We start from the raw sequence: 17,705 nt of genomic DNA on the forward strand, positions 1-17,705 counted from the left end.
ATAATTTTGGTGTACTGAATTAGTGTATGCTTAATGAATTAGCGTGAAGCGTGCATTGTCATTATTCAGCCAATTACTGTCTTCACCTGGGTAGTCAGTGTAGTTAAACAAACAGCACCCTAAAGCCGCTGTCCGCCGCCGCTGGAGTGTGAGCCGGGTTAGATGTGCGGTTACAGGTGCGTCCGCGCGCCCTCGCCGGCCACCAAGGTGTACTCCTGACTTTGCGTCAGTAGAAGTGCTTAATCCAACAGCGCCCTGTAGCCGCTGTCCGCAGCCGCTGGGGTAAGTGTGAGCCGGGTCAGGTGTGTCCGCGCGCCCGTGCCGGCTACCAGAGCGTACTGGTTATTCGGTGTATGGGGGGAAGTGCAACTTGCCAGAATGGCCCCAGACCACGGCGGAATCTGCAGCGCGGCGATGAGCGCTGAAGATGGGTACAGAGAGTGCCCTGATTGCCTGGGGGCCGTCCACGTGCTGGAGGACGTAGACAACCCATGCAGTGAGGCAGTTGACCTGTCCAGGGGGGAGCGACTTCGCCGTGCCAACCAGGTGCGCGGTCGAGCGCAGGAAGGCAGGGCGGAGAGGCGACGCTCACCCCGTCGGTCGCCCCGATTGGCCCTTCCGGAGGTCAAGGGCATGGCGATTTTGACACATGGTCTCGGTGATAGGCAGAACGATGTACTCATTCCTTTTTAGACCGTAGTGACGGTCATCCCTCGGTCTCACAGATCCATAGTTACATCCGTGACTTACGTTTTCTCTAGCGAATAATTCGCCGGATTCGCGTCTCTACGTTCACTTTGTATGGGATCGTGTCGCCCCTTCGCGTTTGGTGTGAACGCACCTTAAGTATAGTTGAAATTTCAACATTGTTTCAAAATTCCTGATAGCTGAAAAACCATTGAAATTCCGTTGATCTATGGACAGGATTTCAACGTTGTTTCAATATTTAAAAAGGGTGCAAAATGATGTAGAATCAACATCAGAGTTTGAACGGAATGTTGATTTGACATAGTTTCAATGACTGTTTGCTATCTGGGTAACTAGCTCCAGCAGAACAGTACTAGCCAACTAGCAGGCCAGTATTAGCCTGTTAGCATTATCAGACTATTATAAGGCCACCAGCATTAGCAGACTAGTATTAGTCTACTAGCGTGAGCATACAAGCAATAGGATATTGGTATTAGCAGACTAGGGGAAGGGCTAACCCTAGTCGGCTAATTCTAGCATTACAAGCATCAGCTGAATAGTATTTGCCTACAAGCAGTAGCAGACTAACATTACCATATTAGCATTAGCAGACTCGTAATAGCAAACAAGCATTAGCAGGCTAGTGTTAGCCCGCTGCCATTATCAGACCACTATGCATATTTAAGGCATTCAACCTGTCAGCAAAATTTTGCTTAATTTTTTTTTTAATAAGAATCAGAAACATTTTTAACATGCCTGAATGACGAGCAAGAAGGATTTATGACGGCAGGTCAACAGAATGATGGCGGGTTGATAGAGGAGAGACAGAATGATGAATGGACGACAGACAGAATGTTGGAGGGGTGATAGAGGAGAGACAGAATGATGGAGAGATGAGAGGAGAGACAGAATGATGGAGAGATGAGAGGAGAGACAGAATGATGGAGAGATGAGAGGAGAGACAGAATGATGGAGAGATGAGAGGAGAGACAGAATGATGGAGAGATGAGAGGAGAGACAGAATGATGGAGAGATGAGAGGAGAGACAGAATGATGGAGAGATGAGAGGAGAGACAGAATGATGGAGAGATGAGAGAGGAGAGACAGAATGATGGAGAGATGAGAGAGGACAGACAGAATGATGGAGAGATGAGAGGACAGACGGAATGATGGAGAGATGAGAGAGGAGAGACAGAATGATGGAGAGATGAGAGGAGAGACAGAATGATGGAGAGATGAGAGGAGAGACAGAATGATGGAGAGATGAGAGGAGAGACGGAATGATGGAGAGATGAGAGACTGTGTGTGTGTGTGTGTGTGTGTGTGTGTGTGTGTGTGTGTGTGTGTGTGTGTGTGTGTGTGTGTGTGTGTGTGTGTGTGTGTGTGTGTGTGTGTGTGTGTTCAGAGGATCACACAGCAGCAGGTATCCGGGTAGTCTGCGGTAACGTGCAGTTCGTTACCAGCGACATAGTAACAGTGGGCGTCGCCTTTCCACTTGTAGCCCACCTTAGCAACCGGAATCAACTCCACTGTCTGTCGCTATGGAAACACAGACAGAGAGAGAGTCAGTGACAACAGTTAGAAAGGGCTAATGGGCTACAGGGGTATAGACTGGGGTATAGGCTGGGGTATAGACTGGGTATAGACTGGGTATAGACTGGGTATAGACTGGGTATAGGCTGGGTATAGACTGGGTATAGACTGGGGTATAGGCTGGGTATAGACTGGGTATAGACTGGGTATAGACTGGGTATAGACTGGGGTATAGACTGGGAATGGACTGGGTATAGACTGGGGTATAGACTGGGTATAGAGTGGGGTATAGACTGGGTATAGACTGGGTATAGACTGGGGTATAGACTGGGTATAGACTGGGGTATAGGCTGGGTATAGACTGGGGTATAGGCTGGGTATAGACTGGGGTATAGACTGGGTATAGACTGGGTATAGACTGGGTATAGGCTGGGTATAGACTGGGGTATAGGCTGGGTATAGAGTGGGTATAGAGTGGGTATAGACTGGGGTATAGACTGGGTATGTACTGGGTATGTACTGGGTATAGACTGGGTATAGACTGGGTATAGACTGGGTATAGACTGGGGTATAGACTGGGTATAGACTGGGTATAGACTGGGGTATAGACTGGGTATGTACTGGGTATGTACTGGGTATAGACTGGGTATAGACTGGGTATAGACTGGGTATAGACTGGGGTATAGACTGGGTATAGACTGGGTATAGACTGGGGTATAGACTGGGTATAGGCTGGGTATAGAGTGGGGTATAGACTGGGTATAGACTGGGTATAGAGTGGGTAGACTGCGTGCAGAGTGTTAGATAAAGTAATTTATTGTCCTCAGAGTAAATGTCTTTGATAGACAACGGATCAAGGATTCAGACCCAGCGTGCCGGACGTATTGACCCAGGGAGGGTGCGTATCTGGGGTACCTGCTGCAGTATCCTGGAGGTCTGGAGGTACTGGGCCTGGTGTTCCTGGACCATACGCTCCGACGCCTGAGCGATGGCTGGGTCTGGGAAGCCCAGCATAGGGTACACCTGGGGAGGGGAGGGAGGGGACACTCAACACCCTGGCTGATATGGACTGGGGGGGGGGGGGGGGTCTTGGCTTGTGCATTGATGTAAAGCGGGTTGGCTGGTGACCGGAAGGTTGCTAGTTCAATCCCCGGCTCATCCAACGGAGTGGCGAGGTGTCCCTGAGCAAGGCACCTCACCCTGACTGCTCCTGACGAGCTGGCTGTCGCCTTGCGTGGCTGACACCTCAGTCAGTGTGTGAATGTGTGCATGTGTGCAAGTGTGCATGAAGGGATGATTGTGGGGCCATATTGTAAAGTAGGGGTCTTCAACGATTTCCAGGCCAAGGACCCCCAAACTGATGGCGAGATGATACTTATACATTGTATAAAATTGTGTTTTATATTAAACTGGTCCTATGGTGTTATTTTGCATTCTATATATTAAGATATTCAAATAATACACAGGTTCATATATTCATGTTTTCCTTTTACAAGTGCAAGGTACAGTGAGTAGGGTGGCCATGCCACTGCCATTCATAAACATAACATAACATAATAAACTGATACCAGCAAGATCAACAATGTCTGTGAATTGTATGTAATCATGCATAAAAGCTTTTTTAAAACATAAATGTTGTAACGAAAATTAGTGATGTTTGTTAGTGTCTTTCTTAACACTCCGCGAGTAGTAACTTATCAACCCGCGCGTGTCCGGTTGCTAAGCGACGTCAACGTCTTAGGCGGAGTATTTCTCTGCTGATCGTTTATTTTCCCGATAATGACCGGCGTTCTGTACATTATCCCTTACATAACAGCACTCTCTCTCTCCCAACAGACTTCGCCGCGCACTCTCATCCAAATACGTATTGTTTTCGGCGGAGGAGGGGGTATATATAAAGACCGGACGAGAAACTGACGTCGCTGTGCTGCCCTTCTTCTTAATTGAAGGAGCAGGCAGAGAAAAGCTCTCTGCTGCTGAGCTTTCATTAAAATCAAATGCATAAAAATGTCGCAGCCGGTCCAGATGCGTCAGGTGTGCGCAAGAGACCGTACGTACGTACAAACGTACGCTTACCACTTTTGTAAATGCCATATATAATATAGTACATTCGGATCGCATGATAGGAATAGATCTATTCTGATTAGAAATCGGATCAAAAGTGTCCATGGAAACGCGGCTAGTTTGTTGGGTTCATGTTAATGTGTATTTAAAGACATTTCAATTTGTGGAAAAAATTGCGGGGGAACATAAAAAAATGTCTAATCAACCAAAAACAGGGAGCTGCACTGATGATGACTGATGCGATGATTGTTAAATGTAGATCGATAATATTGGAATTAGATGAAAAAAAATTAACACTGTATTCGCGGCAGATTTTAGCGCGATTAATGTTAACATTGAATTATGGTCCACCCCTCGTTAGGGGGATCAGGTTAGGGGTTAGGGTTAGGAGTTAGGGTTTGGTACAGGCTTAGCGCTCAGAAGATGTAGCGGAGGCTACAGACCAGGTTCTGGGCGCCCTTGAAGAGCTCCTTCCCGGTGACGGAGCTCAGCTCCTGAGCCGTCAGACCGCCGCCCTGCTGGGCCAGGAAGTCCTCCAGGTGGTTGGTCCTGAAACGCACCGCGGCTTAGGAGACATGGCGGCTTAGGAGACATGGCTGCTTAGGAGACATGGCGGCTTAGGAGACATGGCGGCTTAGGAGACATGGCGGCTTAGGAGACATGGCGGCTTAGGAGACATGGCGGCTTAGGAGACATGGCGGCTTAGGAGACATGGCTGCTTAGGAGACATGGCTGCTTTAGGACACATGGCGGCTTAGGACACATGGCTGCTCTAGGAGACACGGCCGCTGTAGGAGACATGGCTGCTCTAGGAGACATGGCGGCTCTAGGAAACATGGCTGCTTAGGAGACATGGCTGCTTAGGAGACATGGCTGCTCTAGGACACATGGCTGCTTAGGAGACATGGCTGCTCTAGGAGACATGGATGCAGTAGGAGACATGGCTGCTTTAGGACACATGGCGGCTTAGGACACATGGCTGCTCTAGGAGACACGGCTGCTCTAGGACACATGGCTGCTCTAGGAGACACGGCCGCTCTAGGAGACATGGCTGCTCTAGGAGACATGGCTGCTCTAGGAGACATGGCTGCTCTAGGAGACATGGCTGCTCTAGGAGACATGGCTGCTCTAGGAGACATGGCTGCTTAGGAGACATGGCTGCTCTAGGAGACATGGCTGCTCTAGGAGACATGGCTGCTCTAGGAGACATGGCTGCTCTAGGAGACATGGCTGCTCTAGGAGACATGGCTGCTCTAGGAGACATGGCTGCTCTAGGAGACATGGCTGCTCTAGGAGACATGGCTGCTCTAGGAGACATGGCTGCTCTAGGAGACATGGCTGCTCTAGGAGACATGGCTGTTTAGGAGACATATCTGCTTTAGGAGAGACATCACTGCTGGTAAGTTGTACTTTATGTGTACCAGAAGCTGGTAATATCCTGTGCTACAGTGTCGCAGTATTACTAGTTGTAGTACTAGTGTAGTAGTTAGTGTAGTAGTAGTAGTAGTACTCACCACTCTACTTTGAGTTGGATGAAGGTCATCAGTTGGCGCCGTCCTTCACATGTCTCACAGTCCTCGGTACCCTGACCGTTACAGGAAGAGCAGCTACACACACACACACACACAATATATTTACCACACATACACACACAATAAATTTACCCCACAAACAATATATTAACCCCACACACACACACACACACGCACACACACACACACACACACACGTGTATTTAAAGCCAGTACCTCTCTCTGCCAGCGTTGCATCGGCCACAGTCTCCGGTCTCGGTCTTCCCTGTACCATGACACACATAGCACTCTTTCTACACACACACACACACACACACACACACACACACACACACACACACACACACACACACACACACACACACACACACACACACACACACACACACACACACACAGGCACACACCGGACACACACACACACAAACGTCATCATCATGTGACAGCTGACCACATATTGCAGATGATTCATTGATAAGTGATGATAATGATAATTGATTGTCTCACCGATCCGACGCCATTACACTGGTCACACTGAGTCGTCCCACTGGCCTTACAGGTGTGGCAGTCCTACAAACACACACAAACACACAGACACACACATACATACACACACACACACACACACACACACACACACACACACATATTAGTATGCATATTTTATACATTCAATAATGCATAATACATATGAATATGTGTACACATAATGATGTAAATGATAATGTGTGTATAGATTTATGCATACACAAACACACACAAACACACATTCCATATACCATTCACACACATTACATGTTCCATAAACAAACACAGAAGCATCTGATGGAGGACCTTGATGGTGGAGGTGTAGGGCACAGGGAGCTCTTCAGTGTGATTGGTGAACATCTCTGGGGGCGTGACCTGGACCTGCCAGGGTTGGGGCGCGGGCTGAGTGTAGAAGTCAGCTGCCTCTCCTATATATACACATCATTATATATATATATATATATATTAGTGCTATCAAGCGATTAAAATATTTAATTAAAACTAATAATCGCATTAATACCATAGTTAACTCACGATTAATCGCAAAAAGATGTCTATGCTGAATATCCCTTGATTTCTTTGTCCCATTAATTTTTCTCATTTTAATGCTCTTATCAACATGGAGAAGTGCATCGGCTTGCCTTGTGCAAGTGTTTTTTTTATTGATAACAACATTGGCATATACTGATCAAAACAGGACGATACAAAAAAAAAACACATATATATATACGGTATATATGTGTGTGTGTGTGTGAGTGTGTGTGTGTTTGTGTACATTTGTGTACCTTTGTGTGGTTTATGGGCCCAATCAGTCGACCTAGATTCCGTGAACGTCTCCAACCGGTACTACAGGACACGGACACATGGACACACACACACACACACACACACACACATACAAACACTATAAGACTATAAAAGTGCCAGTGAACGCAAAATTGTCTTTTCTGGTCATAAACCTGTCAGTACGTCCTTCATGTTGGTCAACATATCAATCAAGTAATCACCCTTAAGTCACTTTACTAAGTGATGTCACTGTTGCTAAGTGATAATGTGATTTAGAGGAAATTTAGAGGCAAGTTTGCCTGTTCCTTGCTGCAGGAAGATTCAGCACGATTCCCCCCTCCCCACTCCCCCTGCTGGCCCGTGGTCACACTGCTCCCAAAGGCCGTGGCCGGGGCACGATTGCTCCTTCATACATACGTCATCACGTCGTAATACGATAATTACGTCATCCCCAAGCGTCCTCGCCGCCGCAACAGCGATGGAGAACAACAACGTGAATGCTGTCGTCGGCCCAAATTTCAAGTAAACACTCGACTTCACTATCGCACCAACGTAAACCCACTCGTGAACCGCTTGCCGCCATTGTTTAAAATGATTGTTGTGGGGAAGAAGGGCATGGACCTGTAAAGAAAGAAGGGTCGCGCAAGGACTACGTCATCCAGCTCACGTTGCGTATCCGCACGCGTGCGCGTGTCATCTCATTAGCATCTGCACTTTGGCCACGGCACACCTCTCCCAAGTGTGCCGTGGCCAAGGGGCGGTTCCGTGCTGGAATACGGATGGCGTGGTCCACACTAGCCAAACGTTCTAGACTTTAGTATGCAAATGAGCTCGGGCACGGGGCCGCGGCCCTAGTGTGAGTGGCCCCTAAACTCCTGTGTTTCTCAGTAAACCAGTGTGTGGACGTTGAACAATGCTCTGAGGCTAGTGTAGGTCGTAACCATGGGGATAGCATTCCCTCCGGTCTAGAACTCTCTTCAGAAAACACTCTGTACATCTTACAGCGGCTAGGAACCAACCACCGCAACAGTGATCCTCAGCTTTGAACGAATGAATAGTTAATAACTGTGTCTAGGGGATTACAATTCATCCTAGTTATTCATAGTAATTTAATATTGATTCAGTTGTAATAGTTCTACTAGTTAATCCCAGGTAAAGATAGTAAATAGAAGTTATTCAGTTGAAATAGTTGTACTAGTTAACCCCAGGTTATCTGGTTAGTCAGAGTGTTTACGTGGTAGGTGTTGTTCGAGTTAACCCCAGGTAATCTGGTTAGTTAGAGTGGTTACGCGGTAGGGGTTGTACTAGTTCACCCCAGGTGATCTGGTTAGTTAGAGTGTTTACGCGGTAGGGGTTGTACTAGTTCACCCCAGGTGATCTGGTTAGTTAGAGTGTTTACGCGGTAGGGGTTGAACTAGTTAACCCCAGGTTATCTGGTTAGTTAGAGTGTTTACGCGGTAGGTGTTGTGAGGCTCCAAGGAGGTGATGACCCCGTCCTCCGCCGGCGAGTTGCTGTAGCAGCAGTTAGATGAAGCGTAGTCCTTAAACGCCTCCCTGGCCACCTCCTCAGAGATACAGGGGATACTGCAGCCACGCACACACACACACACACACACACACACACACACACACACACACACACACACACACACACACACACACACACACACACACACACACACACACACACACACACACACACACACACAAACACACACACAGACACACAGACATACACACACACACACAGAGGCACACACACACACACACACACAGAGGCACACACACACACACACACATGCACACAAACACGCAGGCACACACACACAGACGCAGGCACACACACACACACACGCACAGACGTGCACACACACACAACAACATCCACACACACACACAGACGTGCACACAAACACACACGCACCCACAACCAAGCGTACAAAAACACACTTAAGTAACTAAAGTAGCAGTCACGAGTTGATCTATAAATGAGGGCATTATCATGTTGAGTATTATGGTGTTGTGTGTTTTGTGTTGTGGTGTAGAGTTTTGAGGGTTGTGTGGTGTGTTTTGTGTGTTTTGGTGTTGAGTTTTGAGGGTTGTGTGTTGTGTGTTGTGTTTTGTTAGGGGTTTTGTGTGTTGTGGTGTTGTGTTTTGAGGGTTGTGTGTTGTGGTGTTGTGTTTTGAGGGTTGTGTGTTGTGGTGTTGTGTTTTGAGGGTTGTGTGTTGTGTTTTGTGTGTTGTGTTTTGTGTGTTGTGGTGCTGTGTTTTGAGGGTTGTGCGTTGTGTTTTGTGTGTTGTGGTGCTGTGTTTTGAGGGTTCAGTGTTTTTGGTCGCGTGCTTTGTGTCGAGTGGGGTCGAGCTCTGAGTGTTGATGTGTTGAGTTGTGGGGGTGAGTGTTGATGGGGGGCGAGTTGTGAGTCTGACCTCCACTCCTGCTGGTTGGGGGGCGGGCCGACGGGGGCCAGCGGCTGCAGAGGCACCGGGGGGGGGAGGAAGCCACCTGCAACACAACCATCAGCATCATCAGCACCAGGGGAACCATGACAACGAGGAGGTCCGGCTCAGGGACTGGAGAGTAGGGCTAGGCTAGGAGGCACGGAAGAGGAGGCAGGAAAGAGGAGGTATGATAGGTCAAAGAAACTAGGATAGAGGAGGTGTGGAGTTAAGACAGAAGAAGTAGCTAAAGGTCTAGGACAGAGGAGGTAAGGGCAGAGGCTCTAGGATAGAGGGAAATGGGAGTTACAACAGAGGAAGTAGCTAAAGGGAGAGGCTCTAGGACAGAGGAGGTAAGAGGAGAGGCTCTAGGACAGAGGAGGTAAGAGGAGAGGCTCTAGGATAGAGGAGGTAAGGTGAGAAGCCTTAGGACAGGGGTGCCCAACCTTTTTTGACCCAAGATCTACTTTTCAAGTAGCCAACCTCCCGAGATCTACCAGCAAACCTACCTTCAAGCCGGGGGGGGGGGGGGGGGGGTAGAGAACAATTGTTGACGGGGGGGGGGGGGGGGGGGGGGGGGGGGGGGGGGTTGTATCGTGAACCTACGGACTTCAGTGGGGGTTTCATTCCGTCTGCGCACGGCACCTTCTCAACGATAATCAATAATCTTCCTCCCACTCAGGGTGAAAATGGTAGGTCTTAGCTTGTTTCCCCTCAGCCATGCCAACGTTTAGGAGTGTGTAACTACTGTTGACGGCTTTCAACTGCTGTTAACAGCACATGCGCTACCGCGCGTATATGTCCCGCGCAAATTTAATTTCATTAAAAAAAACAAAAAAAAAACTTTTTTTTTTTTTTTTTTTCTTCACCCCTCGCGATCGACTTGGGATCTGTCGGCGATCTACTGGTAGACCGCGATCGACTGGTTGGGCACCCCTGCCTTAGGATATAGGAGGTAAGGGTAGAGGCTATAGGACAGAGGAGGTAAGTGGAGAGGCTCTAGGATAGAGGAGGTAAGAGGAAAAGCTCTAGGATAGAGGAGGTAAGAGAAGAGGATCTAGGGCAGAGGAGGTAAGGGGAGAGGCTCTAGGACAGAGGAGCGTAAGAGGACAGGCTCTAGGATAGAGGAGGTAAGGGGAGAGGCTCTAGGACAGAGGTGGTAAGGGTAGAGGCTCTAGGACAGAGGAGCGTAAGAGGACAGGCTCTAGGATAGAGGAGGTAAGGGGAGAGGCTCTAGGACAGAGGTGGTAAGGGGAGAGGCTCTAGGGCAGATGAGGAGGTAGGGTAGGATGAAGGAAGCTTGCCTCCAGCCATGTTCTCGTAGCCCGGCACGTTGCCAAACGCTCCGGGGGGCGGGCCGGGGGCCGGGGCGTAGACAGCTGCAACGTAAAGATAGAACGGTAAATCAACACCTCCGGCAAATACCTGAATCAAGGCCAGACACGCAGAGAACCCACACATACCAAGTCCTGGGCGACAAACAGTACACAGCCTGATATCTGTATGTAAGTTAGGCTTTATCGTTTTAATATTTATGAATTATTTGACGGTTAATTACCCGTGTTTCATAAAGACATAACATCAAGCGATTTTTAAAGTGTGTTTTAAAAATACATATATATTACCGTTACTGACTCTTAACGGTAATATACTGAATGAATCCTAATCATACACACATACGTACATATATACATACATATTCATATATATATATATATATAGACACACACACCAATATTTGATCACGGGGACACTTTTTGTTATATTTACACACTTAAATATACTGTGAATTATGCTAGGACTGGGCCACTTCATAGCTGTTTATACTGTTTGTCTTTACTTAGGCATTTATTTTAGTTTACTTTATCACTTTGTACTTTTATTGTATGACTTCTTGTATCTCTTATTTCACTGCTGCTGTGCTGTACCTCAACAGCATTAATAAAGTGTTGCCATATCTTATCATATCAACAGAGGTAAAAGGGTGGCGCCTAGTGGTGGCATGCGGTACTACATCCACCTCCACCGCTTTCCGTTATTTCACTAGTCACTGGTCGACCGCAATCCAAAAACCTTTGCACCATTTTGCATCAGTTCCTCCCCAAGAGCCCACAACCCCAAACCCATCAGGTAGTAATTATGTAGAACTTCCTCTGCACTCTAGTTTGGTGTGCTAACCATGGAAGTGTTCTAACCAAATCGCCTGCATATATAGAAGCATAGGAGTTTCATGCCTTCAATTCAAAGATAATTCCCTATCATGTAAAGACATGGCCCACCTGAAGTGCCCCAGGCTATTTCTCATTCCTACGTCCACCTCCCCCACCAAGCTGCCGATCCTGGCCAGCAGACTGAGGTTTATTCAGTTTAAACTCATTCCGCGGTTCTGAAAGGCGTGACAGAATCAACTGCCCACTAAATCCAATCGGTCCTGCAGCAGAGAACCACACGTCGAGTTTTGCAACTCAATTTAATCCGAACCAGAGCCAAGAATGTCTGCCTAACCGCACCTCTTTTCCTCAAGGGTCTCGGTCTCTCGGATGTAATTCGACCAAAGGGTTTTTAATCACGAGTGGCAACCGGTCGGGGCATCGCTTCTGCTAAAGATGAATTGTCTCACATAGACCTACCTGATGCGAGGACGGGGTTTATCATCATCTTCTGGCCGGATTAGTCACTCCGTCGTAAATACAAACTGTAGATCAGTTTTTGCAGTGTAGAAAACACAATTACCACAGACTCCGCCTGACTCGGGCACTTGTAAGTGGGCTGGTGGGGGCCCTCCCTCCACCTCAATCCCCGCCTCCCAAGACCTTGCGGAGTAGCGCTTCCATTCAATTTTGATTGACAGGTGTCGTGACACGCCCCCATTTGGGCTAATTTCATTTAGCCCAAGCGCAGTAGCGTAAGCTTCCATTGACGTTTGATTGACAGGTGCCCTGACACGCCCCCTTCATATGCTTTCCATTTGGGCTAAATTAGTTTAGCCCAAAGGCTGACCTAGCACAGTAGCTACAGTACAGTGACCTTCGACCAATCACAGCACAGTAGCGCAAGTGCAGTATGGCGCATGAAAATGAACGAAGTGGATTATTTACCTTCTAATCGGTTTTCTTTAATGTCTTTGGAGGAAAAATTGGAAGTGAAGAGATTGGGGACACATCAACCAAACGATGTACATATTTACTGTCAGGAGTGCGGTCAGAATATGGCCGGTAATAGTGCATTTGTAAGCGGGTCAACAACGTTTCGTATCGAAACATTAAAAAAGCTGTCTAAATAACCCGACATGACGTGACAAGTGTGTAGAGAAAGTGGCCCCTCTCCCAGCTGCATCCCAGCGATAGGCAGTAACAATAAGGTTCTCTAAGGAATCGGAAATTATCTAATTTAATGTTGCATACAACATTGCCAAAGAGGAGTTGCCAATCACCTAATTTAAATCCGAAATTATTCTCATGAAGAAAAATGGATTAAACGTCAACCCGACGTATAGCAATGAGATGGCACGTGCACAATTCATTGCAGTAATAGGCGACACCTTAAAGCAAAAGACAGCTGCGGACGTCGGAAACGCCACATCCTACATGTCCTTCATGATTGACGGCGACACAGACGTCTCTACCAAAGAGTGTGTGATCGTCTACAGACGCATTTTGCGCAAAGGGAGAACTGTCAACATTTTAATTGTGTAATACTTTAAGCACAAACAAAGTTTTATTTTGCTTAATGGTTTAGTTCGAAATGTTCAATTTTAGCTCAGTGAAGCACTTTAAACACCTTATTTATTTATTTATTTTATAATTGTGCTTCAAATAAAGACACGCCTTTCTCTACACCTTATTCTTGTTTAAAAATCATTCACATTATATGAAAGTTATGAACAGAGATATAAAGGTGACCTCATGGCGTCCGGAGCCCTGTGAAGTATTGACACATTTAATGCATTCGTTAGCCCACCCACCCAAAATCACCACCAGCCCTCACTGCTCGGATGTAATTCGAGCAGTGAGGGCTGGGGTTTTTAATCACGAGGGGTAACCTGTCGGGGCATCGCTTCTGCTAAAGATAAATTGTCTCACATAGGCCTACCTGATACGAGGAAGGGGTTCATCATCATCTTCTGGCCGGATTAGTCCCTCGGTCGTAAATACAAACTGTAGATCAGTTTTTGCAGTGTAGAAAACACAATTACCACAGAATCCGCCTGACTCGGGCACTTGTACTAGTAATTTAAGTGGGCTGGATGTGTCGTTCGTGAACGATTCGTTCAATATGAACGAATCTTTTATATGACTCGGGAGTCATGAGTCATCTCAGTGAGTGATTCGTTCATTTTGATGCAGCACCTTAGCTCGCAACATGGCAGGCAGCTTCATAAGCTCAGTCAGCAGGAAAGGAAGCAGAAATGATTAGTTCACGACTCACTCAGGTTCTCAGGTCCTCGTTCATTTGTCACGTGACAGCCACACGGATCGTTCATACGGATCACGAACAAGGAAATGAATGATGTCTGATTTGTGACGGTCATTTATTTGTCACGTGAAACCCGACATACATTATTTATTCATGAAATCATAATAAATGAATGGTCTTCGGATCTTGTAGATGTGTATAGTGTTATTGTTTATATAATGTAAAGTCTAAGTGTGTAAATAAATACTTTCGAAAATTATATCAACGCGTTGATTTAGTTTTATACTCTACCATAGAATAATAAAATATCATAATACATTATTCATTCATGAAATCATAATTAATCAGTAGCCTTCAGTTCTTGTAATCTTTTTAATTTGATTATATCATTTTAATACAGTTAAACTTCTGAACTTTAATGGTTCATGTACTTCGTCTACTCTGCGTTTTTGCTCATATTTTTCTTTACTTTCTGCACATCTGTGTTCTCTGACATGTCGGGAGAAAAAGTTAACATTTAATGAGAATTATTTTTTTTAAGTCTACCTGCCCATACTGCATTACCCTGCTCTTCTGTGTGCGGTGACAGACGCATAACCATTTAGGATCGGATGAGAAAAGGAGGTGAAAACGCCCCACAAATCCTCCCTAAATGTTAACTTCAGAGCCTCTGATAAAGTGCAGCTCACACAGACCAGGTTTGCATCTCGATTTAAAGACCACTCTCTCACACACTGTCAGCGTTCACACTTGAACAGCGCAAGAGGGGGTTCACTTGGTTACCGTCACGGCATATGCCGGTGTCGCTGTTCGCACGGCATCGGCTGTGCAAATCTGATTTACGTCGCGAGTTGACGTTATTATTTATGCATTTGTTTTCCACTGCCTGAGCTAATTGATGTTTGGCATGAAAGGGTGTGAAAAGTGTCAATTGTTTGACACTCATGAGTTTTTCACATCGTCACATTTAAATGTCGCACAGACTGGGCTACTAGGAGTGACGAGATCCTGTCCCACAAATTGAGTGCTTCTGACATCCAAGGCTCCATGCGGGGGCAGTGACCCATCCCCCACCCATCCCCATACATTTACATTAGGTGCCAAGTTAATAAGGCCCCGTCCACACAAAGCCGATTTCATGGCGAAACCGCAAAGGTCTTGTTTTGGATTCGTGTGGACGCCTGAAACCGACTGAAACCGTAAACCATGACGTCATCGCCCCACCCCGCGGAGTCTCACCATTTATGCGCATGCTCGCCTCTTCTTATTATTTATTTTTCTTCTGGATTTCTGTAGCAGAAGCAGCGCCCCTTATGGGCCTGGAATGTGTACTACAGCGTTTCTACAGTTACCTAGTCACTGTCGCGCTGTTAAACAACAATGGCAGGATACAGGAAACAAGTCACTTTATTGTGGTGTGTATTTGCTTTCCTAGGTTTTCACATGGTTTGATTTGCTTGTGACAATGTGTGTATTCAGCAGCTCAGCTGAAGCAAACCATGTTGCCTTCAGTGTTAAGTGTTAAGAACCGCGGCCTTTTTTACAACGCCCACAAGAGGGCTACAGCGCCACCTGCCTAAAAAAAAAAGAAAAAAAAGATTTGTTCAATTTACTGACCAAGAGTTAAAGATCCGAGTCAGTAAAAAGAGTCGAACTTCCCAACACAGTAGGGGCCCTCCCTCCACCTCACCCACATCAGTCCAAAACGCCTCTCACGACGGCCAATCCCCGCCTCCCAAAGACCTTGCGATAATGTGGGGAAACCCGTCTGATAGGAAGTTTGGTGACTAGTTTGTGATGAGTTTTAGAAACCCGCTTATGATGAAATTTAGTCAATAGTTTGTGTCACTGCTTAAAAATACGCTTGTGATAAAGTTTAGGAACACGCTTGCGATAAAGTTTAGTGAATAGTCTGTGATAAAGTTTAGTGACTAGTTTGTGCTGATGTTTAGAAACCCACTTGTGATAAAGTTTAGAAACCCGCTTGTGATAAAGATTGGAAACACACTTGTGATAACGTTTAGAATCACACCTCTGATTAGGTCAAGAAACACACTTGTGATAATGTTTAGAAACACACTTGTGATAAAGTTGAGTAGAACACTTGTGACAAAGTTTAGAAACACACTTTTGATAAAGTTTAGAAACATGATAATGTTTAGAAACACACTTGTGATTTAGTCAAGAAAGACACACCACCTGCAGAGTTAATGGTTAGGGATTTAGAGTTGTTGTCTGATTTGTCTTAAAGTAGTCTACAAATTAATTTATTTTTCATCTCCTTGTTACTCTTAAGTCGTCCATAGGAGTAGTATCTCAGACCCAAATGACCACAGAAAGATTGAGAATCGAGAAGCCTCAGAGAGATCAGAACAATAGATAATCTACAGAGTTCTTCCCACGGGAGAGAATTCTTTAGATGAGAGATAATAGGGGGAGGGAAGGCATTCATGTTGAAAACATGAAAACCTATTGGGCTTTTGTTTTGCCCAATCACACTTCGAAGTAAACAGACTTACTGGGAACCTCTTCACATCAACTCAGTCAAGCTGCAACAGTGCCCCCCCCCCCCCCCCCCACACACACACGCACCCACACAAACACACAGGTGTCACAAACATGTTTTTTAATTACCTGAAATCCGGGAAATCTGATCGAGTGACTATTTCCCGATTCCCGGGAAAGGTTACGACGGGAAAGAATAGCGTACGTCTATTGTTGTCATAAGGTATCATTTTTGGAGGCGAAACTCTAGCCCCGGGAAGGAAGCGACACACAGGTGAACTCCAGCCACTACGGGAACTCGAGCCACAACGGGAACAATTGATTGATTAAACCCGTTTAGAATCACACCTCTGATTAGGTCAAGAAACACACTTGTGATAATGTTTAGAAACACACTTGTGATAAAGTTGAGTAGAACACTTGTGACAAAGTTTAGAAACACACTTTTGATAAAGTTTAGAAACATGATAATGTTTAGAAACACACTTGTGATTTAGTCAAGAAAGACACACCACCTGCAGAGTTAATGGTTAGGGGTGTAGAGTTGTTGTCTGATTTGTCTTAAAGTAGTCTACAAATTAATTTATTTTTCATCTCCTTGTTACTCTTAAGTGGTCCATAGGAGTAGTATCTCAGACCCAAATGACCACAGAAAGATTGAGAATCGAGAAGCCTCAGAGAGATCAGAACAATAGATAATCTACAGAGTTCTTCCCACGGGAGAGAATTCTTTAGATGAGAGATAATAGGGGGAGGGAAGGCATTCATGTTGAAAACATGAAAACCTATTGGGCTTTTGTTTTGCCCAATCACACTTCGAAGTAAACAGACTTACTGGGAACCTCTTCACATCAACTCAGTCAAGCTGCAACAGTGCCCCCCCCCCCCCCCCCCCCCCCCCCCCCCCCCCCCCCCCCCCCACCCCCCCCCCCCCCCCCCCCCCCCCCCCCCCCCCCCCCCCACCCACGCACCCACACAAACACACAGGTGTCACAAACACGTTTTTTAATTACCTGAAATCCGGGAAATCTGATCGAGTGACTATTTCCCGATTCCCGGGAAAGGTTACGACGGGAAAGAATAGCGTACGTCTATTGTTGTCATAAGGTATCATTTTTGGAGGCGAAACTCTAGCCCCGGGAAGGAAGCGACACATTTCGTTAGTTTTTATAATGGAGTTCAGGAGACAAGTCACAGGCAGTCCGCCTCGCATTTCAC

At 46.3% G+C, this 17,705-nt stretch overlaps 1 protein-coding gene across 2 annotated transcripts; it reads right to left on the minus strand.

Annotated features, from left to right (window-relative positions):
* Positions 1-1,987: 1,987 nt before the first annotated feature.
* Positions 1,988-13,740, minus strand: LOC130401940 (protein SSUH2 homolog). Of its 2 annotated transcripts, none has more exons than XM_056605984.1 (12): positions 13,659-13,740; positions 10,871-10,945; positions 9,558-9,633; positions 8,585-8,714; positions 7,130-7,190; positions 6,651-6,772; positions 6,324-6,386; positions 6,033-6,109; positions 5,799-5,891; positions 4,728-4,833; positions 3,136-3,243; positions 1,988-2,226 (listed from the first exon to the last, which is right to left on the minus strand). In XM_056605984.1, the coding sequence occupies exons 1-12, from the start codon at positions 13,684-13,686 to the stop codon at positions 2,089-2,091; spliced, it is 1,077 nt and encodes a 358-aa protein (XP_056461959.1). In that variant the 5' UTR covers positions 13,687-13,740; the 3' UTR covers positions 1,988-2,088. The 2 variants fall into 2 exon arrangements, with proteins under 2 accessions (XP_056461959.1, XP_056461958.1); XM_056605983.1 differs by lacking the exon at positions 13,659-13,740 and adding an exon at positions 12,197-12,338.
* Between the last annotated feature and the right edge of the window lie 3,965 nt (positions 13,741-17,705).

Source organism: Gadus chalcogrammus, chromosome 13 (assembly GCF_026213295.1).
Source record: "Gadus chalcogrammus isolate NIFS_2021 chromosome 13, NIFS_Gcha_1.0, whole genome shotgun sequence".
Classification (NCBI taxonomy): Eukaryota; Metazoa; Chordata; class Actinopteri; order Gadiformes; family Gadidae; genus Gadus; species Gadus chalcogrammus.